Source organism: Balaenoptera ricei, chromosome 2, assembly GCF_028023285.1.
Source record: "Balaenoptera ricei isolate mBalRic1 chromosome 2, mBalRic1.hap2, whole genome shotgun sequence".
NCBI classification, from domain to species: Eukaryota; Metazoa; Chordata; class Mammalia; order Artiodactyla; family Balaenopteridae; genus Balaenoptera; species Balaenoptera ricei.
This window is the reverse complement of record NC_082640.1, coordinates 155,694,134-155,716,599: the sequence shown is the minus strand read 5'-3', so window position 1 is coordinate 155,716,599 and position 22,466 is coordinate 155,694,134. Positions and strand designations below refer to the sequence as shown.

Below are 22,466 nucleotides of genomic sequence, written 5' to 3'. Positions count from 1 at the left end.
AGCTCTTCCCCTCAGCCCTTTGCGACAGCTCAGTATCGCAGTGTCACCTTTAGGAAGCGGTGCTCAGAGCCAAAGATGAAACTCCCGAACCCAAATTTCTGTGTGAAGAAAGTCTCCCCAAGTCTTTTTGGTATGATGACCACCAACTGCACAGATCATCTTTCCACACCTGCGCAGGTTGTGGCCTGAGATTTGGGAAATTAGGCCACTGTCTCCATGGTTTCCCTGGCACTTAGTGGACACCCCGAGTCTCAGCTCCCTGAGGCAGGACCCGCCAATGTTCCACAAGAGTGAGCTGCTGCTGGGCTGAGCTCAGGGCCCACTGGTCACCTTACACCTGGGGGGCTGGCGGAGGAGGGACGGGAGTGTAGACGCTTCTGCTGCAGGAAGGAATGGGCTGGGCCCGCCTCATCAGGGGCTCCAGCCTTGGGAGGTGTTGGGGGGGATTTGGGAGAGGGACTGGAATGCCAGGGAAGGTATGAAGCCCTGAGAGAGAGCTGGCCTGTCTGCTGGACCAGGCCTACCACGGGGCTGACACCAGCCAAGGCAGAGATGCTCTACTCCCTTCCTCCTTGTCTCTCAGCACCCGCATCTCCACTGCTCACAGGTTACGGGGAGGACAGAATCATCCACCTTGCCCTCTAGACACCTCTTCCAGATCCTCTTATCTCTGCTAAGGAATGTTTTTGATCCCTTTCTCTTTTTGTTGTTCATGGGAAAAAAGCTGACCCTTCAACTCAAAGGCACCTTCCCACCCTGGGAAGGGCAGGACTGCTGGGGCACCAGGAGCTGGAGGCACAGCCCTGAAACAGACCCTGAGCGGAAGAGGTTTTACAGAACCCAGCTGGCTACAGCCGCTTTCATCCTGCCCGTTCGTTATTTATGTGGCTCGGGAGCCTTTCCAGGGCCCCTCCTCTTAGCTGTCCCCCTCCCAGGGCATCGATCGCCCTAATGGCAAGGCTCTGCAGTGGCGGGCCTGAGCTGCCCCTTCCCAGGCCTTTCTGCGGCTGCTAATTAGCTGGAGGCCAGAGACTCCACTTCACAAATGGGGAACTGGGACCCAGGGGCCCCTGCTGGGCATTGAAAGGGAGCTAAGCTTAGCATCATGCCTCCCCCATCCCAGACCCTCTCTGGCTGACTGTTGCTGATCCAAGGCGAAATCATGTGTGTGTGTGTGTGTGTGTGTGTGTGTGTGTGTATCTGGTGTGTTCTCAGAACTGTGAACATGGACAGAGGCCTAGGGTGGGCAGGGGGAATGTTAGTTCTTTCCTGAGTCCCAGGGGAAGGGGAGTCTTTTCACAGTGGCAACTCCAGAATTCCCACAAAGGAAGGGAACAGAAGTGACAGTCTCCTTGGAAGGGGGCTGGAGGGCCTGACTTTGCAGGGCATGTATGCTGTTCTGACTTGGATTGGATGGTTTCTGAGTGGCTGTAGGGGTTACTGGTGGAGATTCTTGGGGTGGGGGCACTACAGCTCTCCAAGGCCCCCTTGGCTCCATCACTGTGCTTTTAGCTGGGAGCTTTTGTCCCCAACACCTCCCAGCCCTGGAATCAACTGTAGCTGTAGGGGCCAGGTCCCCACACCTGTGGGTGAGGGGGGCTAGGGGACAGAACCTGAGGGTTGCAGACCCCTAGCATTTACTAGGGATGCAACCAGGTGAAAATGCCTGGAAAGAGACATCTTGGATGTCCGGAGGTAATACCAAGGACAGCAGCCAGACGCAGTGGAGGAGTGTGGGCTGCCTGGAGCAGCTGAGGTAGAAGTGGTGATGGGGCACTCTGCTAATGGTTCTTAAATTTATAAGCAGCCTTCCCACCACCACTCGGGTGCCCTGGTAGAGACAAGGTTGCTCCTGGCGCTCGGGAACTGCAGCTCAGACAGCACAGCCTTGGAAACCCCTCACAAGATGCTCTCCATGCTGCCCCAGGCCTCCTTTCAGGGGATCAGAGATAAGTTGAACTTTGGAGGAACTCAAGGAGCCTACATTCCATTAAACCCTAGAGTGAAATACAGCAGAACTAACAAAAGTATGCGAAACCAGGTACGTAAAATGTGAAACACCATCTACAGCTCCATTTGTTCTGTGGTCTTGCAGACATATTAAATTATTCATCAGAACCAACCACTACCATGTCTCCGTGAACTGTGTCCCTGGGAACATATGAAGTCCCCCCCGCCCTGCTCAGGGGCAGACTCATAGTGTGGGTTGGGAAGGGGCATCTAGATACAATCCTAGTTTCCTGGGCAGGATCATGCCTCCAGGGAGGGGCCGATCAGGGTCTGAGTTCACTAGGCCATTCCATAGCAAACCTCAGAACTGAGATGGCCTTGAAGGTGAAAGCTGTCCAGAAGGTGTCCCATTGCTCCTGAAACCAGCATTGGGAGCTTCCTGCAAATTCAGGGCTGTGAACTCTCCCTTCCTCCAATACCTTCCAGGTTCATTTATGAGTGGAAAGTAGCTACTGATGTCTGGGGAGTGTGGCCTCTGAGTTGGGACCAGGAAGCTGATGCTGAAAGACCCAGGCTGCTCTGACCTTGCCAACCACCCCTTCCAAGGGATCCATCCTTCTAACAGGACCAGTCCATCCTTTCCCCCACTTTCCTCAGTCTCTGCACCATCTCCCTTGAAATATATGCATTTCAAGGGACAGTTGGAGGGGTTCCCAGCATCACTCCTCCAGGGGTGGGCACAGACCTTCTAGGCCCTTCTTCCTTCTCCTGGCCGGTGCCTTTCAGAAGCTCTCTCAGTGTATGTACCAGTTGGGGGCAGGCGGAAGTGGGGGGTGGGATGTAGGACACCTACGTCCCAGCTTAAGTGCACTTCTAGAAGCCTGGAGCAGGGGAGTTGTGAAGATGTTGGAACCGCAGTGGGGCTCCCAGGAGGCTATCTTTGGCTGGAGACAGGGCTTCTTCCTCCGCAGCAGTGTATGGCCCAATCTGACCCAGCTGGGCTCCTACCACGGCCACGATCTCTTCAGCCCACACCCACTCTCCCCAACCCGACTTAAATCCATTCCGCAGAGAACTCAGTGGTCCCACCCCAGCTCGACCAGCCTCGGGCTGAGATGACCCAGCCCAGGCTGGGATCCACATCTTCCAGGAGGAGCCAGCGTGGAGTGAAATGGGGCGAGGCCAAGGTCACAAAGGAAGGCAGAGGTAGGACGGTAATGAAGGGTTTGGTAGGGGGTCCTTCGGCCCTGGCTCCCTCCCCCGGCGGCCCTCACCGGGCGCGGCAGGGGCACTCACGGGCACTCACCGTCGGGACCACTTGGCCGACGGCCTCCCGAAGGGCCGCTTCCACAGCACACCATAGAGCTGCACTTTGGTGCTGATGTCCAGCGCGTCCGAGTCAGCCTGCTCCAGAGACGGCGAGGGCGACACCGAGTTGGACTTGGACGTGAACATCCTGCTTCAGCGGGGCCGCCCCAGCCGGGCCCACCCGCTCCCTGGGGTCGGCACGGGCGCGGGGCTCCGGGAGAGGGCGGGCGCGGCGGGAGGCTGCGGGGCGTCGGCGTCGGCGGGCGCCTCCGGGCGTCGTCGGGGCGCGTCGCAGCCGGCGGAGACGCGGGGCGGCCCCGACCGAGGGCTGCTGCGTTAAAGCGCGCCGGGCCCCGAGCGCCGCGGCAACTGGCGAGGGGCGCGCAGCCTGCAGCTCGGGCTGCGGGCTGCGCCGGGCCAGGCGGGAACTCGGCGGGGAGGGAGGCTCAGCCTCCAGCCAGCAGCATCGCCCACCCCCCTCCCTGAGACAGCCCCAATTCTGGTGGCCCCGATTGGCTGGGAGGGGCAGGTGAGTTGGCTGGAGGCCGGCCGCGAGCGCCAATCAGTGCGGGCGCCGGCGGGAGGGCCGGGCTCCGTGCGTCCGGAAGGTCCCGGCGGGTTGCCCGGCCCCGAGACGAGGCCCCAGCACTTCCCCGCCCCCACCCCGCGTGCCCTTTTCTCCCCCGGGTTCCCGCTCGGTTGCAGCGCCCACATCAAAACCGGGAACACGTCTGCTTTGTGACGGGCTTGGAGTCACCCCTGCAGATCCCTGCTCGCTCTGGGTGGGGGAGAGCAGATGATCGGGCTTGGAATCCCGCCTCAGTCCTTACATGACTCCGTGAAGCTGCGGTGAGCCTCAGTTTTCTCTCCTGTAGAGCGGAGACGCCTGTCCCTTCTCGGGCAGGGCGGGGGCCAGGTAAGACTTCAGCCGCTGCCCGAGCGCCCGCCCCGAGAGGAGGCTCCGTCGGGGCTGTCAGCCTCTCCCCGCCTGCTCTGCTGGGTCTCGCTTTGTACCACCGCTGCCGCGCCCGGATCGGATTTCTTTTCCCAGAACTTGGCTGCCTGCGTCGGCATTTGGCACTCAGTGCCAATCCCGAACGGTCAGTGCAGCTAGTGTCCGTGATTTATCTGCACGCCTGGCCCGTGCTCCCTGGGGCCTGGCGCTCCATCCACTTCCGCTCCTCTCGGGGCCTCTAGGTGACCGTCTCACTTTCCGGCGGGTGCAGACGTCTGTCCTGCCCCTGGGGACCGCCCGCGGAGAGGCTCTGTTAGCATCGCTGCGTGCAGGCACCGCTCCAAAGGCAGGGAAGTGAGTCTGCTCGGAGAGGCAGCCGGCTGGACCACGCTGCAGTCATCCTACTCTTGGCCGCGGAGTTGCAGGCTATCTCTGAACAGTCAGGATTCTTCCGCGCACTTGGGAAAACCACTTACCCCCTCAGGGGCTCTGATGCCTCAGCTGTAAGATAAAGAAGTCAGACTGGAGCAGAAGTTTGCAAATAGGTAGCCTGAGTGCCAAATCACTTTATAGGCAGACGTTATTAATTTGCCCAAGTAAAAGTAAAAAATTGAGGTGTAATTAAAATATGACAAAACGCACAGATCTCAGGTATTTATTTGATGAAGTTAATTTGATGAATGTATACACCAAGTCACCACCACCCAAAGCAAGATGCAGAACATCTCCATCGCCCCAGAAAGTTCCCTCATGCTGCTGCTAGTCAACTTCCCATCCTCACTCTGACCCAGGCAAACCACCCTCAGACTCTTATCAACATTGGCACGCCTTTTTAAAAGTTTAAAATTTTAATGTCTAAAATGGCATTCTCTACAGAGCAACCATCCCCTGTAGTCCTTTGCTAAGCCTGCTTCGCTCATTATTACCTGCCTGGCTTCTCCTTTCAGGCGTTTGAATTTGTGATCCTCACTAGATGCTCCTCCAAGGCCTTCCCAGGCCTAACACGTTATGAGTCTAGTTAAGAAGGGGCTTAATAAAGGGCTTCCACACCCTGGCACCCTTCCCATAACCAAGTCTTGGGTTCCCAAGCCCAGGCAACATCCTCTTGTTTCTCACTGTCCAAAGGGGCCCATCTGAATTCCCTTGTGCCCCTCGTGGCTCATGTTTCCCTGCAGAACATCTCAGGCACAGCTTTAACACAGGGGCCAGGGCCTGGGTCCACCAGCTGGGAAGAGACAGGACTAGGAAGATGATGAGAGCCCGTGGAGAGCCTACAAAGTGGACATTTCACACTTTGGGGGGTTATTTTTGACACATGTTTTCATGCTTGGAAAACTTCCCACTTGAGGAGTTTTGTTTTTTTCCAGATGGAAGCTAGAAAACTTGGGTCACAAGCTTGTGGTGTGGAGCTCACTGGTTGGGGCACCAGGACAGGACTAAGTTGCAGGTGACAAACTTGAGGAAAGAGAATGCACAGCCACCAGTTTCTCAAGGGTAAGTACCGGAGGCATCTGACTTGCTTTGGGGGTCAGCTGTGGCGGTAAGGTTGCGTGCCCAACGCAGCGAGCAGCATTTGGCCGCACGGACAGTCACAGGCAGCTGGGCTCCTGGCAGCACACACATGGCAGCACCAACAGCCTCCCCGTCAGGCTGCTTCTGCCGCATGGTTCTGGATGCCATTCCCGGAAGCTTCACCCCAGGTCAGCCCTGGTTCTTTAGCCCTGCCAATGTCCTTTTAATAAATTAATTCCTCTTCTGCTTAATCAGGTCAGTACCAGTTTTAGCTGCTTGTGATGAAGGACTGGGGATGAGCCATAGGTGGGAGAAAGGCAGGATACCTGGGATCATTGTTAAGGAAGTCCTTCCCAAGGAGAAGGGCTGGGTGAGCCCAGGTGGTTCCTGGGAAAGAACCATCTTCATTCTGTTTCTTCCGTGGAAGAAATAGAGCACAAGTGCTGAACCTTCAGCAGCAAAGAGAAAGCCATCTTTGCCCATTCCCTCTGCAGACAGGACATCTGAACAGAGCTTAGCTACTGGTAGTTAAGGAGAGGTGGAAAGACTGCCCTGAGACAAACAGCATGAGTTTGATGGTCCACTAGGTACTTAAGTGGCTTCTGCTTCCCTCAACTAACCAGTCCAGATCATGCGAAGTCAGCCTTGGGAGACGCCGTTTCTGCTTCCATTCTCCGCTCCAGCTGGTGGGAGTGCTGAACGCCTGGCAGATAGTTCTGCAGAAGACAAAGCAAGCTGGGTGCCAATCCACTGCCCCAGCCCAGGTGTGGGCCGGGGCTGCCCAGTCTTATCGGGAAGTAAGTCGGGGTGGAAACTCAGGGACCTAGTGCTCTACAGGCTCAAATACAGAGATGGTGTTCTGAATATATGATTTACATCTTATCTATTTCATTTCATTTTTGAAACAGCCCCGATGAGGTGTGTGTTACTTTTAGTTTTCCAGATGAAAAAAATGCAGTTCAAAAAAATTGTCTACCTAAGGTCACCCAGCTAGTCATTTCCTGCAACATGATAGACCCTCAGATACGTGTTGAATGAGGGAAAGCCAGGATGGAGATACTTGATTTGGTCTGAATCCTAAGCCCACACCTGTCACACCGCAGCACACTGCCGAGTGAGGTGCAGTCTGGGAAAGTGCTGGACCTTTTTTTCAGTCTCTCCCCTTTTTTCTAGTAACTTTCTCTCAATTGCCAACTCACCTAAGGCTCCAAGTTCCCGCAGAATTGAAGAGAAAACTCCTCTTACACTGTAAAATTCCAGCCTCTCAGCTGTGTTCAGGGATAGACTCCTAATAATGAACACACATTTTCTGATAGTTTCTATTTTTTCGCCAGCTTTCCTAAGATATGATTGACAAATAAAAATTGTATATATTTAGTATACAGTATGATTTTTTAAAGATGTACAATATGATGGTTTAATATACACATGCATTGGGAAATGCTTACCACAATCAAGTTAGTTAATACATCCATCAGCTCACAGAGTTACTGTTTTTGTGTGTGTGTGGTGAGAACACTTAAGATCTACTCTGTTGGAAACAGACTCACAGACACAGAGAACAGACTTATGGTTGCCAAGGGTGGGGGATGAGAGAGGGGTGGATTGGGAGTTTGGGATTAGCAGATGCAAACTATTATATGTAGGATGTGTAAACAACAAGGTCCTACTGTATAGCGCAGGGAACTATATTCAATATCCTGTGATAAACCATAATGGAGAAGAATATGAAAAAGAATGTACATATATGTATAACTGAATCACTTTGCTGTACAGCAGAAATTAACACAACATTGTAAATCAACTATATGTCAATAAAATAAATATTTTTAAAAAGATCTACTCTGTTGACAAATTTCAAGTATACAATACAGTATTATTAAGTGTACAGTAGATCTCCAGGACTTATTCATCTTATAACTGAAAGTTTCTACCCTTTGACCAACATCTCCCCATTTCTCCCACCTTCCAGCCCTTGGCAACCACTGTTCTACTGTCTGGTTCTATGAATTTGACTTTTTTAGATTCCACAGATAAGTGAAATCATACAGTATTTGTCTTTCTGTGTCTGACTTATTTCACTTAGCATAATGTCCTCCAGGTTCATCCACATTGCTGCAAATGGCAGAATTTCCTGCTTTTTTATGGTAAAATAATATTCCAGTGTGTGTGTGTGTGTGTATGTGTGTATGAAATGTTCTTTTTCCATTCAGCCATCAACAGACACTTTCAGTTGTTTCCATATCTTGGCTATTGTAAATAATGCTGCAATGAACGTGGGAATGCAGATAGCTCTTTAATACACTGATTTCATTTCCTTTGGATATATATTCCAGAAGTGGAATTGCTGGATCATATGGTAGTTCTATTTTTAATTTTTTGAGGAACCTCCATACTGTATTCCATAGTGACTGTACCAATTTACATTCCCACCAACAGTGTACAAGGGTTCCCTTTTCTCTACATCCTCACAAATACTCATCTCTTGTCTGAATGAAAATAGCCATCCTAACAGGTGTGAAGCGCTATCTCATTGTGGTTTTGATTTGCATTTCCCTGATGATTAGTGATGCTGAACACCTTTTCATGTACCTGTTGGCCATCTGTATTTCTTCTTTAGAAATATGTCTATTCAGGTCCCTTGCCCATTTTTTAATCAGGTTGCTTTTTTGCTATTGAGTTGTATGAGTTCCTTACATATTTTGGATGTTAACCCTTTATCAGATAAATGGTTTGCAAATCGTTTCCCCCATTCCATAGTTTTTTTTTATTTTTCCATTTTGTTGATTGTTTCCTTTACTGTGAAAAAGAACATACATTTTCATGATGTTGCTTTTATCCATAATCTTCAGGCTCATGTGATGGTCACCACTGTTCCATGAAACAGGTATTAGCATGGCTGTTGTATTGACCAGCCCATGGTAGTTAAATGTGTGAGTACCAACATGAATCCAGCTCTCTGATCTTACACTTCAGCCAGAGCGAGCCAGACACAGAGTCTTACTTAACCCACTCCAGTCAGGGATGGGCAGGAAGACATCCTCAGACAGTAAACAGTGACAAGGGTCTCCCTGGAGCCACATCCTGATTGGGCCTCAAAAGCTCCCAGCAACCTGGACAAAAGTAGCTCTTCCCATAGTGCCATCTCCTCAGCCCCCAGCCCTCTCTGTCCCTGACCCCACCCTCAGGCAAGCAGGCCAGGCTGATGCCAAGTGAAGGACCCAGGAACACTTCTACTCCAGGTCCCCTGAGCTGTCCCGGTGCCCATGTCAGTCTGATGGCTGGGCCCAGCACAAGTATGCCTATAGGGCCAAGAAGCAGAAGAAACAGAAAAGATCTGGGCTCCAGGCCAGGCCTTGCTATAGTATCAAATCTCTTCCATAGAAGCTCTTTTCCTCCTCCAACCCTAATTCCATCATTCAGGCTCCTGCCCTGGATTCCACAGGGTATGGAACCAATTCAGCTGAAACTACACTCTCCTCTTGGTTCCTGTGGACCTTTGCCCATCCTTCCATCCTAGCACGTGTCTGTCTGCCTTGTTTGGAGTTTTCTCTCTGTGTATGTCCCTTCCAGACTGTGAGCTCCTTGAAGAGAGCGTCCAGGGCGTATAGTGGGCGCTCAGCAAATGCTTACTGAACTCATTTGTCTTCACTTGGCCCCTGTTCAGATGCCGCAGTTTCTTGTTTCAATTTGCCAACTGAGTGGAGACTGACTTCTCAGGCCCTCAGCTGACCCTCATCTACAGAACAGAATCTGCGGGGTGGCTGAGAATGGCCATGAAACAATCTTTAGATGGCAGGCTTGTCGCCTGCTTTTAGCTTTAAAGTGGGTTTCATTCCAGGTCCTGCCATTAGCTGCGTGAACTGAGGACAGTCAGTGGACTTCTCTGGGCTTCCCAGCTTGCTTCATGTAGTCAGTCCTCTTCCACTTGTACCACTGAAAAGCCTTTTCAAATGACTCCCCACCTGCAGTAGGATCCCCGAAGGAATCTCAGCTTGTCACCGTCACTCACATGATCTTCTCAAGACTCAAAGGTGACCATGTGAGCTTCTTGTTTAAAACTCTTGAATGGGTCTCCATTCCTTCAACTTCAGCTGCCAGCTCCTGACCTTTGACTAATACCCTCCACAATCTGGTCCCAACTTATTGTCAGGGTCACCCCCTGTCACCTTATCCCACATTCTCTGCTCCAGCCACACCAGTTCTAATATTCTGAGGAGCTACCATGCTCTTTCACATCTTCTTTTCACTTGTTCTCTCAGTCTAGAATGTTTTTCTTAACTTCCCCAAATCCTACTTCAAGATTCAGCTCAAATGACTCTTCTTTTGTGAAGCCCTCTCTGATGCCATCCCTTCTGAGTACTGAAACACTTACCTCTTTTTATCGAATTGTATTCCACTTGGACTGCATTTCCGATGAGCAGGGGTAGGTCTCAGACGCCTATACTAAGGGGCAGGGCTTGGCTGCCTGCAGGGGAACCCGAGGGGGAAGGGAGGGGGGTAAATGGCACCACGGGTAAGGTCAAAGCCAGCAGCCGAAGGACGAAGGGGATGGGGGAGCCAAAGGAGAGCATGTGTGGGCGCAGACCGACTGCCCTGTCCCCCGGCAAATCCCCATTCTAAACGTCTTGAGACCGAGAGGCCACTGCACTAAACTAGACAGTTCTGTTCTCGTCAGCAGGGTCAGCCTCTTGCTAGGCTTCTACCCTCTCTGCCAAACAACTGCTCACACTCAAGGTTGCCAATGTGATGTATTTCTGGGGGTGGCCAAGGATCTCCTGCCCTGCCAGCCTTTTCACTGCACTGACGCGGGCTCTTGGTACCCAACGGCATTGCTGAGGACAGCACGCTGCTCAGAAACACCGAAGGTACAAAGGGCTCCCCCTCGTGGGTGATGTGTGGATTCAAATGTAAACATTAATTGGCTTCTAAGAACAAGTATTGAATATAATATTTTATTAGGGGGCGGGGGGCGGTGTTCAATCTGACCAAAAAGCCCATAGCCATTTGTTGTCACAATCTCACACACTCCCAGAACGTCTGAGGGAGAGCCAGGATGCTGGTTCCTCCTCTAGAACAGAGCCAGCAGTTCATGGGACCAGGTGCCAGAGGCTTGGGTACCAGTGGTAGCTCCATCTTGACTCAATGAAAAGACCTTGGGCAAGTTACTTTGAAACGTTTGTGACTTCATATATATCATATATGATTATTTGATACATGAAGGGCCCCTTCATATATCAAAAGGGGCCCTTCCAACTCTCAGCATCACGTTATCCTTGGACTCTTTCTTCTAGGTCCAGTAGCATGTTCTTTTCTGATTTCTCAAAGTACTGAGCAGGGGAAAGGCAGAGACAGAAGAGGAGAAGGTAACACAGTTCTACTCACATTCCCAGTCCCACCCCACCGTCAGTGCAGGGGAAGACCCATTTCACACGGGCTGGAGGGGTGGAGGAAACAAGAGGTGGAGGGTGGAGGCTCTGCTGAGACAGTGGTAACAAAGGAAGATGGTGGGCAGGACGCTTCCTGATCCAGGGCAAGTCTCCTTAAGTAAACCAGAGAGTTGGGGAGGGAGAAGCGAAGAGAGAAGGAAGATGGGGCACCCCTCCCAGCCCGGGTCAGGTCCTCTGAATACAACCAACACCGATGTTCAGAAGTGGAAGGAGGGAGTCCTTGGGCCCCAGGCAGGAAGTGGGGAAGACAAGCAGGGATGAGGGAGGGAAAGTCACCAAGCCCCACCTTGAGGTGCCAGCAGAGCCACCAGAGTGCAGACTTCTACCTCCACAAGGCATCGTGTTGTGACAGGAGCTGAGGCCAGCCGGACTGCACCCGGGAGTGGCAGTTGAGGCAGGAAGTACAAAGACCCTGGCTGGGCCCAGTTACCTGTAGGATTTCAAATCTGGAAGCTTCGAAGTCATCTAGGGAGCCAGCATGTCTTGCACACCAGCTCTCACCTCCCCTGTCCTCCAGCCGTGGCCCCTCCTAGGCAGAGTCCAGCTTCTTGTGCCACCAGGCCTCTGCCCTCGTGGGTCCTCTCTTCCCCACCTTCACTAGCTCATTCTGCTCCGCCTTTGAGTTCAGCGCAGGTGCTGTCTCCCTCTGATGTTCTCCCTGAAGCCCACCCTGGGCTCCTTGCCCCCAGGTGTTCTCTGAGGGCCCAGCATTGCCTTGGCAACTGTTTCCTTGTTCGAATGCCTCACTGAAGCATGAGCTCTTTAAGGACTGGAACTGACCCTTATTGCCTTCTGTACACTCAGCTCTGAGGAGTGCCTGGTCCATAGGAAGGGCTGTTAACCCTGCTGAAGGAAGAGGTGGGTTAGGGGAGGAGAGGTGGGGGGCTCAGTCTACTTCCTGTTCCACCCACTGGAGAATATGGTATCTATACCATCCTGCACCTGACAGCCCTTGAAGTATCTGGTGATGGTTATCAAATTCTGTCCCCAAGAGCATTCCAGCCATAAGTAAACAATCCAGTCCCTTCTACACCGCCTCCAAGGCCCTGGCTTCCCATCCCCTCTCCACTGGGCTCCCTCCTCTGATGGCTCTAGAATTTGTCAGGATCCCTTTATGAATGAGGCAACCAGACTGGGACACATGCTTTCACTCACGTCCTTATCCAAAATTTACAGAAATGGGCAATGGCTATCATTGCAAAAGAAATCAGTAGCTAAGCCAGAAAGGAGATCCAGGTTTTCTGATCCCTAAATCAGTCACATAGTACCTTACTAACATTAGTTAGTACTGGATTAGTAACCTGAACCCAGTTAATTGCCCACCTATATGCTCAGTCTCCTGCCCTGACTCCCCGCCCCTTTGCTAACTCCCAAGCAGCCCTGGCTTCAGTGTGAGACAAAGGCGGAGCTACACATAAGGCCAGCAGCTGATTCTGCCACGAATCAGGGCAGAAGCTGGTGGGGGAAAAGGAGGGGAGAGCACAGATCAGGAAAAAAGTGCCCCCTCAGGGCAGACCAATTCATTTAACAACATATTTTTTGAGAACCTAGCTCCCTGGAGCTTATATTTCAGCAGGGAAGAGGGACAAAGCAAAGACATATATTATAAAGCAGATTAAAAGGTGATCAGTGCTACAGAAAAAGAAATAGCAGGGTAAAGAACACTGGGGCGGGGGCGAGCAGATTACAGTTTTAAATACGGTGGTCACAGGAGGCCTAATTGAAGGAGACTCTGGACCAAGACCTGGAGGAGGTGAGGGAGCTGGAGGAGGGGCATTCTCGACATGGAGCGACCCGAGTGGGACACAAAGCAGGCTCATTTCCTACATCACAAAAACTACACTGCAGGATGCAGCTCTAGCTTGTAAGAATTAGAAATTAAACAGAATAAGGATTGTTGGCTATTTTGGCTAAAACTGTATATAGACATATGTATAAATATGTATATATATATATACATATATCTATATACATTTTGATCTCAGGGCAGTAGGATGAAAGGGCTGTTACTTAATAATGCTGGCTTCCTAAGATTTCACAACCACTGCTTAAGGCAAAAGAGGGATGAGGCACTTCACCTGAAAGCTTCCATAAGAGATAGCAGGAATCATAAATACCATGTCCTTTTGGCCTATTTTCTTATTTATGAGGAAAGGTTTTCAGGCAACATGTAACACTCTGGGCACAATCTTTGTAACTAGCTGTAGCACACGTGATACGTATAGAAAGTCAGCACAAAGTAGACCAGTAATAATGAAATCTAATGAACAAACATAAGCTATACAGTTAAATGATACATTGCTATATAGAGCGTTTATCGGTATATCAGTTAAAAAATGAGATCTAGTACTAAAGTCTACAGAGGGAGAAAACACCTATAAAATTCACAAATTGCACTTCTATTGAAATCTCTATTTCCAGAGTCAGTTGTTCATAGCGTCTACACACTCATATTAGTAACTGTGCCCTTTGAAATGCACCCACTGTGACAGATCTATTGGCCTGCTTCTCTTTTCTGGGATTAGATGGCTACCTTCATAAATAATATTTGCTAACAACAATGGCCATGGAAAAAAACTGTCAATAAATTGCTATCTTTTGGGGCAGATAGTGTATTGAGTGCTTAATCTCCCCTCCTCCTTTCCTTCCCTCCTTCCCTAAAGGATGTACATATAGACACATCTTTCCACTGCCCCTCAAAACTTTTCATTACCTTTTCTGATGTTCGAATGTGGGTCCAGTCTGGTCATCAAACAGAAAAAGAAAACTGCCGAGAGGATAAGTAATGAACCACTCACATAAGGTATGCACTAATAAAAATTTAATATCATAAAATAAATCAGAAAACAGCAAAAACATTTTTTTAAACCATTCACAATTAAAGTGGAAAGAGACAAAATTATAAGGCAGCCATCCATGGAATGATTTCATGTTTACAAAGGATCCAGAAAAGGGGACATTTAAAATCACTGTTCAGGCTACTGAACCAGGGGAACTGCAATATTGTCCCACGAGACTTCCAACTTGGTAGCAGATGCTATGAGAAAACAGATCAAAGTCAATCTCCTTGTGTTAGGCTGGGCATATCTAGAAAATTCCTAATGGTTCTCTAGCCCTTTCATGCAAGTCATACATTTCCCTCAGGTCTCCTCAGGTGAATCTAGATGTCTCAGGTACAAAGGAGCTACATCACTGCTTTTAATTTCATAGCATCTCCAACAGTGCTCTTTGGGTTATGTGGACCATTCTGTATTGAGCAGAAGTTTTGTAATGTAAGGAAGGTACCCCTGTGGAACACCTATAGAGAGTTCTTGCCTTGCCCTACAGCAGTTTTGGATGAATCCGGTCATTATTCTCAGTCTCCCAAGGAGCTTGGGGGCCCCATAGACAGGAACGTTCTTTAGGGGCTTGTGCTGTTGACATACATACAGTTCCCATGTTCAGTACCTAGCTACCGTGTGTCTGAGAGGCTGGCATGTCCTCCGAGTTCTAATCCTTGAAAAAGAGAAAAACCAGGCAGTAACACTTAGAAATAGGCCGGTAAAAAACACAATTACATTTTCTCCTTTCTACACAGAACTGACCACTCAAAACAGCCGCCTCTCTCATTTTTCTAATGATTCAAAATACAGGAACAGACTTGGCTGTTTTGAATAGGGAAATAAAAAGGTGACGAGGGGAAGAGAGAACACATAGCCTCTGTAGGTGGTACTGTTTCCAACTCTCTACACTCCAGTGCAGAACCTTTGCCTAAAAAAATGAAATCTGGCAATAGCATGCACAGGAAAGCCATCAGACCTGGAACATCGTTACTTTGGGGATATGGGAACTGACAAGCAATTTGCTGGCGAACAAGTGATGGGAATGCATCAGTAGTGTTTTTCAACTTAATTTGCCATTTAAGAGCGCACTTGAGATCTGAAGAAAGTCTATCCCTACCGAGGAAAGGGAGTCAAATTGCAATTCAGATTAACTTTGGTTATGAGGAAGGAAGGACCATGCTTTTCATCATCAATTGCATCTCTTTGGTAGCCAATAATTCCATCTGTAATCACGGCAGCAACTTAAGTATTGCCAAGGTTTCCAAATGTGTGAGAGCATTAAGGCATCCACATCGAAGGAGGCAGTTTTAAACAAGAGGAAAATGGAACTGAAATGTGCCAACAGTGACCATCAGTGTGACCTCTCCTGGGACACTGCCCACCATGAGCAAGTTCTTCCCCCGTGAAGGAGGCTTCTGCCACGCTGCTCAGTTCCTTGCTGCCTGGAGATGCATTTGAGCCCTGTTAAGATTAGTATGGCTATTTCTGCCTGCTGACCAGGAGGGAATTAAGTGGTTCCGAGGCAGCAGCTTTAAAATCTGGGAAAGCCCATAGCTCTTGAGAGCTGATAGGCCGTGAAAGGTTTGCTTGTTAATGTGAGGTCCAGAGGGGAAGGCAAATTTGGAAGTTAGATGGTCTGATCCTTGCCAGAGTTCAAGGCCCTACCCAGCAAGATATTCTAGCCAAACTTTTCAGTGTGATGGCAAGGCACTGCTGAAAGAGGCTTTGGCCAGCAGAACAAATTTCTGATCATTGCACACAACAATATGATAGAAAGTGCCACTATCCAAACCGAACCAGACACTAAAATTAGCTATTTACTTAACAAAGTAAATTTCCAGGGAGAATCAAGGCAACCATGTCACTTTGAAGGACCAGATGAAACCCTATGACTCTCCTAAGTCAGAGTTGTTATCAGGAAAGTCACTTAGACTTTCATACTGTACCTTCTGTTGGTTTTAATGTTGTACACAATGGCTGCCAGCCACTATCCAGAACCAGATCCTGTTTATGCTACTTTGGTCTACAGCCAGCAGAGGGCTCTCAAGTTCTTTTTCCCCAGCTGCTGACCCAGTAACAAATCTAGGAAGGAAATAAAGATATCCTGGGCGTGCTGGCTTACGTGTCATATAAAATGTTTTACAAACTCCTAAATCCAATGCCCTGACGAAAATAGTCTTGGTTCCCCCTTTCTGTAACGTGTTTTGAAATGGTACAGAAAATCAAAATAAATTAACAATATATTATATACTTATTTGATAACACAAGGTTTACAGGGATTTTGGCAAATACGGAAAAATTATCCTAGTTTGCTTAACACTTTTACTATCTCAATTGTTTAAATTACCAGAATATTAGTGATTGTGTCATCTCACATATGAGGAAGTGATATTTTAAGGGCTTAATAAAGCTGCATTTGACACAAAGGTAACTTCACTAAAAGGAATAAAGAACAGACACGATACTGTCTTCATCATCACAGTTCAAGAAGTGGTTGTCCTGATGAGAGAACTCAACTCACAAATATTAACATCACCACCAGCAGTAAGCAGCAAATTGTAGGGAGGAAGGGCTGGAGGGAAAAGTTAGGAGAAAAGCATGGAAAAGATGAAGAGACAAAAGACATGATTTTAATAAGCTTTAAATCAACAGGCAAACACTTCCCATTTATGATACATCTTGACTTTCTTCACTGCTACAGGTGCTTATGTGACGCTGACCTAGCAGTCCCCAAGGGGCACCAAGTATTTTGCCAGAGGGACTGCTGGTCTGCTAAGATAAATACTTAAAGAGACAAAATAAGGACAACATAGGTTTTGGTAATCTTACTTTTAAAAAGGTTACTACAAAGATGTCAGTAACTATCCGAATTCACTTAAAATTTAACACCCCTTAATTTCCAAAGATACTTTGGGATCTGACTGTTCCTGAAGGAAAGCCTATGCCTAAGGAAAGCCTACCTAATAGAACTTGGCTCCTCTATAAAGAATGTGCTGTACAGGCAGCTACTCTACACAAAGGGGAACTTGAAAAGAAATGTTTTATAAAACACTAGTTGCCTCTTTAAAAGCTAGTCCACCTCTGTTCCTCCATTTGATGGAATGGCAGGCTCTCTTTAAAGAGACAAGTGCAGAAGGAGGTGTTTAAAAGACTCTCTAGACATACCCTCTTCAGTGGATCTCTCTCTCAAGTATAAAGTCAGCTTTCCATGTGTCTTGCCGTCCTTTTCCTGACTCTAGCCCCAAATGAACTACTTATCTTTAGCATCTAAGACAGTGGGCATTATGACCTTCATTCAAGGCATAGATGTGGCATAGATGCTAAAGCACCAGTCATACACGGTGAGAACCATGTTAAAAATCAATGGATTAAAGTGGCAGAGCCTCTAAACTAGGAAAGAGATTTAGCTTAATTACAGAATACTGTACTTTCAAAATTATTTCATTATGAGTATGAAGTTCTCCACTTTTCCTTAAAACTAAATTCCATCTTCCCTGAGAATAGGGTTAAGGGAAACAACAAAACTCAAAATGCCAAGGGCCCTTGAAAAGACAACACAACGGAATGTCTGTATCCTTCGCAGTGTGTTGTTTCTACTCGAAAAGCTTTCCATTACTCCAGGTTTTCATCTCACCTCCCTCCAGAGTCTTTAGGGTTACGGGTGGAGATGGGCAAGGCGAGACAAGAGACTGAGGAAGTGAGCAGCTGTCACGTGCCGGCTGTTCTCACTGGATGGAAAACGGCCATGGCTTGAGGCTGGACCCTCAACAGTTAATGCTGGTGTCCTACTGACAGAATGAGCGGGATGAGGCAACCCAGAACCAGGGCTGCCACCTCCAGGCGGCTGAGGCCTCTCCCTCCAGCGGGGTCAGGTTTGTGGCTGTGCCCCGTTCCGCCCACCTCAGGGAGGACATGTACTGTGGCAACATAAAGAAATGTCCCAGCAGAGAAAAGCATGGCCACTCCAGTGGCATTGACCTCTGAAAGGGCTTCTTTACTGCTCTGTGAAGTAAGATAAAGAGAGAAGAAAAATTAAGTCAAGTAAAATTCAGAGGCAGGAAGAAGTCCCAATAAAAAAATACCCAATATTCATAACTCGTGTTATCTGGGGCACTGGGGATGTCCTGAGATCAGAACGATCTTGTTATTTATGGGAAGCTTCCAAATAAGGGTTTAAGACTATTGGTGATGTATACAATTACTTTTTCAAACAAACTTCAAGTCTGGTTGAACAGGTTTGGCCTATATTATTAAGATGGAATCAACAGCATTAATGCAGATATCAAAGTTCATACACTCATTCATTTATTCTACTAATATTAACAAATATGCCATATGCACCAGGCTCTAGGCCAGTGCCTGAGATACAGTGGTAATCGAGACACAGTACCTGCCTTCACAGAGCCTAGAAATACCTCATAAGCTAATCTTTATACAATTCATTTCAATTATTTTAATGAAAAAAGTGGACCTACTAAGACAATTAATTGAAAATTTAAGAACATGCCCTAAATGTAATATGTAACTCCATGCCTCCAAAATTATCATACCTTCCTCTCAAAAGTTCTAAAAACTTATATTGATCAATGCAGTAATAAATAGGGTAATATTTATTTGTTTAGGCTGCACTGGGTCTTAGTTGCAGCATGCGAGATCTTTTAGTTGCGGCATGCATGCAGGATCTAGTCCCCCGACCAGGGATCGACCCCAGGCCCCCTGCATTGCCAGTGTGGAGTCTTACTCACTGGACCACCAGGGAAGTCCCAATAGGGTAATATTTAAAAGGGAACTATGTATTGCTCATTGACTAAAAGAAGATAAAGCTCACAATCAGGTGTTAGCAATCCAGATCAACTAACCCTTGATTAACAGGAACTTAACCATTCTTTAACCATCTCATTTCTCATATGTTCCTTTCAATACAAATTTTACTATATCAAATACGAATTGAATGACGCTCAGAAGAATCAGTGACCTTCAGAGACAGTGGGGGAAAGTGGTTTCCAGGAAGTAGCCCTGAGTTGGTTTGGTTCTAAGATTTTCCTCCTGTTGCCTGCCAATTGATATTCAAGTAAAATGGGTAAGGCTGCTGCTAAGAACTGCAGTCCTAGTGGACAAAATTATAAAGCATGGAAAGGTCCAACTGGAGCAACAGAGCAGAATGCCCGGGCTCTGAGGTGACAAGCGACACATGCCACTTCGGGTCTGGAGCTACGTTCAGTGCAATGACGAAGACCTGGGTACGTAACATGCAGTGATATGAGAGCTGGCAGTAGAAGAATCTGAGTCTTAGCTGAATACAGAGATCTCTGCTCATCCCTTACTGCTCTCAAAGCTGCTGCAAGCTTGTCCCTCACACTTCCTGTGCCTACTGAAAACATTAAATACATTCTGTTGTGACTTATTATGTATCTGTCAAATAAAATTAGCATGTCTGGTAAGGTTTAAGTTGTATTATTTTAAAGATCATATATTTGTGCAAGTATTTTTGGAACTGATGGGGAAGAAGTTTTCGAATTAAATGAATAAGGAAATGCTCTAAATTTATGAAGAGGATTGACTTGGAATTAAGATGTACACTTTGTATAGGTTTTTAATTCGAATTTTATCTTTATTTTGAGGGGATAATTTAACTGAAAAATTCAATATAAGAGACTATACCTTCTAGTAGATCGCAAAGAATTAGATACTTGTCGAGATAAGCTAGGAATGAGTCAGACTTACCTTACTTAGTCCTAAGTATGTCACCATGGCCATAACTGGTGCTGCCAGTGCAAAGACCAGTAAGTGCTTTCTGATTCGATTCCGCTCGAGGCCTGCATGCATTAAGAAGGAAACCAGCCCAAAAGCAGCTGGTGCCTGGAAAAGAAAAACTATCCCTTATTACTCTGGAAGTTTGGATTGCTTCTACATTAGGAAGTACATATAATTTGACTGAATTCTCATACAAGAAAACTAGGCATAATAGTAAGTCTGGGCTTTGCCTTTTAGGAATTAATGTTCTAAGCTAGAAAATATCCCATTTCCGTGTGTGTGTGCGTGTGTGTGTGTCTGTGTAACAGTTAAGAAAAGAGTATAAAGAAAGGAAGAATATTTATGAACAAAAATTACTATGAAATGTAGAAATCTGTAGAGGACTTAACAGTTTGTGTATATGACCATAAAAAAATAAAACCCCTTCAAGTATAAGGTTAAGAAAATGGTAGCAAAAGACCCAGCTATGAACAGATTTATTCAATTCTCTAAAATGAACAGCAATTACAAAAATAACTAAAAATACTTTCCATTCCAGAAAAACAGAATGACCAAAGAGAAATTTTAATTATAAATGTAGTCAATACCAAATCTTACACCAAAATTTTGCTTACCTTATGTAGCATTATTGCCACAAACACAATTAACTGGACACTAGTTTGTGAAGTAGAAGCTGCTGCTCCCAAAGCAACACCGTCAGCTGAATTTGGAAAAAGTGAAACATAAAACACTATAACTATAAATAACAACTATAATAGTGTGGTGAGTGGCTGTGTGGGCTTTAGAGTCAGATAGAGCTGGACTGGACTCTGGGATGGTTACTTAACCTTTCTGAACCTTAGCCTTCTCATTTCTACAATGGGTTCAATAAAGTATGTATTCCTAGGGTTTTCATGAGGTAACATATGTGAAGAGCTTAGCATAGGTGCTATTCAATATTCAATTTGTCAGTTATTGTTGCTGTTGTTGGAAAAGTATGATGCTCAAAAATCTACTGATTAATCAATCAAACTGTAATAACAGAAATATCAAAGAATTTCAAAGGAAGCGTCTCTGCATCTTGCAGATGAAGAAACAAAATAAAGACACCGCGACTTGGCATAGATGATTTATACGTAATGAGTAAATAGTGGTTGAAATGGATGAATTTTTTGTTAGAAAAGTATGTTTTACTAGAAAGTCCAGATAAGAGTGTGTCACCTTTCACATGCTTTTGTCATTTACAGAGCCCTACCACTGGGACTAGTTTTGGTTATGATTCGAAGGCATGCCCTGTCAGCAATGCTGAGACTTCAACACTCTACAGCCTACCTCTGCCTCACCTGGCACTTGGGTAGATACCCAGCACCAGGGCTACTGAGTACAGAAGTGAGTAGGCTCTTATGCAGATGAGATCCTACGGCAGAGGTCAGCAAATTTTTTGTTAAAGGGATAGATAGGAAGTATTTTAGCCTTCGTGAGCCATTTGGTCTCTTGCAACTACTCAACTCTACCATTGTGTGAAGGCAGCCACAGATAACACGTAAACAAGTGGCCATGGCTGTGTTCCAATACAACTTTACTATGGACACTGAAATTTGAATTTCATGTATTTTTCATGTACCACAAATTATTTTCATCCATTAAGAAATACAGAACCATTCTTATTGCAACCCAACACTGAGTATGCCAGGGTTCATGCTTCTGTTGGAGGACTTCATTAAGCAACCCTTTCCCCAGAAGGCCAGCCCTAGAGTATTTCATGTGGATGGTCCCTGTGTGACAGAAAAGAAAGGGGTTCCACTGCAATCTGACCCTACCTGCAGCATGGACGACCAGACCCAGCGTGGTGGTGATTTTGGAATTGCTAGGCCTTGCTGCTTCTGGATCTGAAGTAAAAATAAGCAAGTCAGCCATGAAGCAACGTGCAACAGAAACTATTAGAACATTCACCTGCGGGTGCAAGAAGTCTTTGAAAGCTCTTAAAGTAGAAGATTATTATTTTCCTCACTACTGTCTTTTTTCTTCTGCTTCAAACACTTGGAAGCTTCCCCTGTCCTGAAGAGGTGGGCGGGTGGAAACTCTTCATTTGACCCAGCCTTCCCTGAATGGACAAGATGTCACCCCAAACCGCCTCACACCTCTAAACGCTTCACCTCTCCAAGGAAAGTGCTCTGTGGCGTCTGACCGCTTCTCTCTAGACCAATCTCATTGTCATCGCCTACCCCCTCCCCTTCCCCAGCCTCCTGCAACTTTATCTGTATTCTAACATCAAAACGTCGTTCACATGTGCCTTTCTCCATTTTATTGCCACCATCCTAACCTAAATTTTCATCAACTCAAACCTAAATTAGCAGTAGGCTCCCATCCGGTTGTCTCCCCTTACTCTCATTTCTCCCTAACCTAATTCATCTTACACATCCTTGTCGGATTCATCTTTCTGAATCACCACCCTTGTGATGGGTCAGTTAAGAATCTGCTGCTTTTCAAATTCAGTCCAAACTGCTCTATTAAGTAGGTCTTGAGCCCTCTATCAACTGGTATCATCTTTTTTTTTTAAAATAAACTTATGTATTTATTTTTGGCTGCATTGGGTCTTTGTTGCTGCTCACGGGCTTTCTCTAGTTGCGAGAGCGGGGACTACTCTTCATTGCAGTGTGCAGGCTTCTCACTGTGGTGGCTTCTCTTTGTTGCAAAGCACAGGCTCTAGGCATGAGGGTTTCAGTAGTTGTGGCT

At 47.1% G+C, this 22,466-nt stretch overlaps 2 protein-coding genes and 1 long non-coding RNA gene across 5 annotated transcripts in view; 1 reads left to right on the top strand and 2 right to left on the bottom strand.

The window, feature by feature from the left end:
• Positions 1 to 3,654, bottom strand: part of PLEKHD1 (pleckstrin homology and coiled-coil domain containing D1) — a 29,550-nt gene extending 25,896 nt beyond the window's left edge. Inside the window, exon 1 of one of the 2 annotated variants that reach the window (XM_059914508.1) lies at positions 3,257 to 3,654. In XM_059914508.1, the coding sequence (XP_059770491.1) occupies positions 3,257 to 3,405 (149 nt within the window). In that variant the 5' untranslated portion in view covers positions 3,406 to 3,654. The remainder of the gene's footprint in view (positions 1 to 3,256) is intronic. The other variant, XM_059914510.1, reaches the window with a different exon arrangement.
• A 188-nt stretch (positions 3,655 to 3,842) lies between these two features.
• Positions 3,843 to 7,105, top strand: LOC132359824 (uncharacterized). Of its 2 annotated transcripts, none has more exons than XR_009500955.1 (3): positions 3,843 to 4,107; positions 5,581 to 5,707; positions 6,349 to 7,105. It is a non-coding gene; the product is annotated as an uncharacterized LOC132359824 (long non-coding RNA). The 2 variants fall into 2 exon arrangements; XR_009500954.1 differs by having other exon boundaries at positions 3,843 to 4,174.
• Positions 7,106 to 13,979: 6,874 nt separating this feature from the next.
• Positions 13,980 to 22,466, bottom strand: part of SLC39A9 (solute carrier family 39 member 9) — a 49,692-nt gene continuing 41,205 nt past the window's right edge. Inside the window, exons 4-7 of the mRNA XM_059914507.1 lie at positions 21,551 to 21,619; positions 20,366 to 20,451; positions 19,722 to 19,856; positions 13,980 to 17,999 (exon numbers count right to left, since the gene is read on the bottom strand). Coding sequence (XP_059770490.1) covers positions 17,769 to 17,999; positions 19,722 to 19,856; positions 20,366 to 20,451; positions 21,551 to 21,619 — 521 coding nt within the window. The 3' untranslated portion in view covers positions 13,980 to 17,768. The remainder of the gene's footprint in view (positions 18,000 to 19,721; positions 19,857 to 20,365; positions 20,452 to 21,550; positions 21,620 to 22,466) is intronic.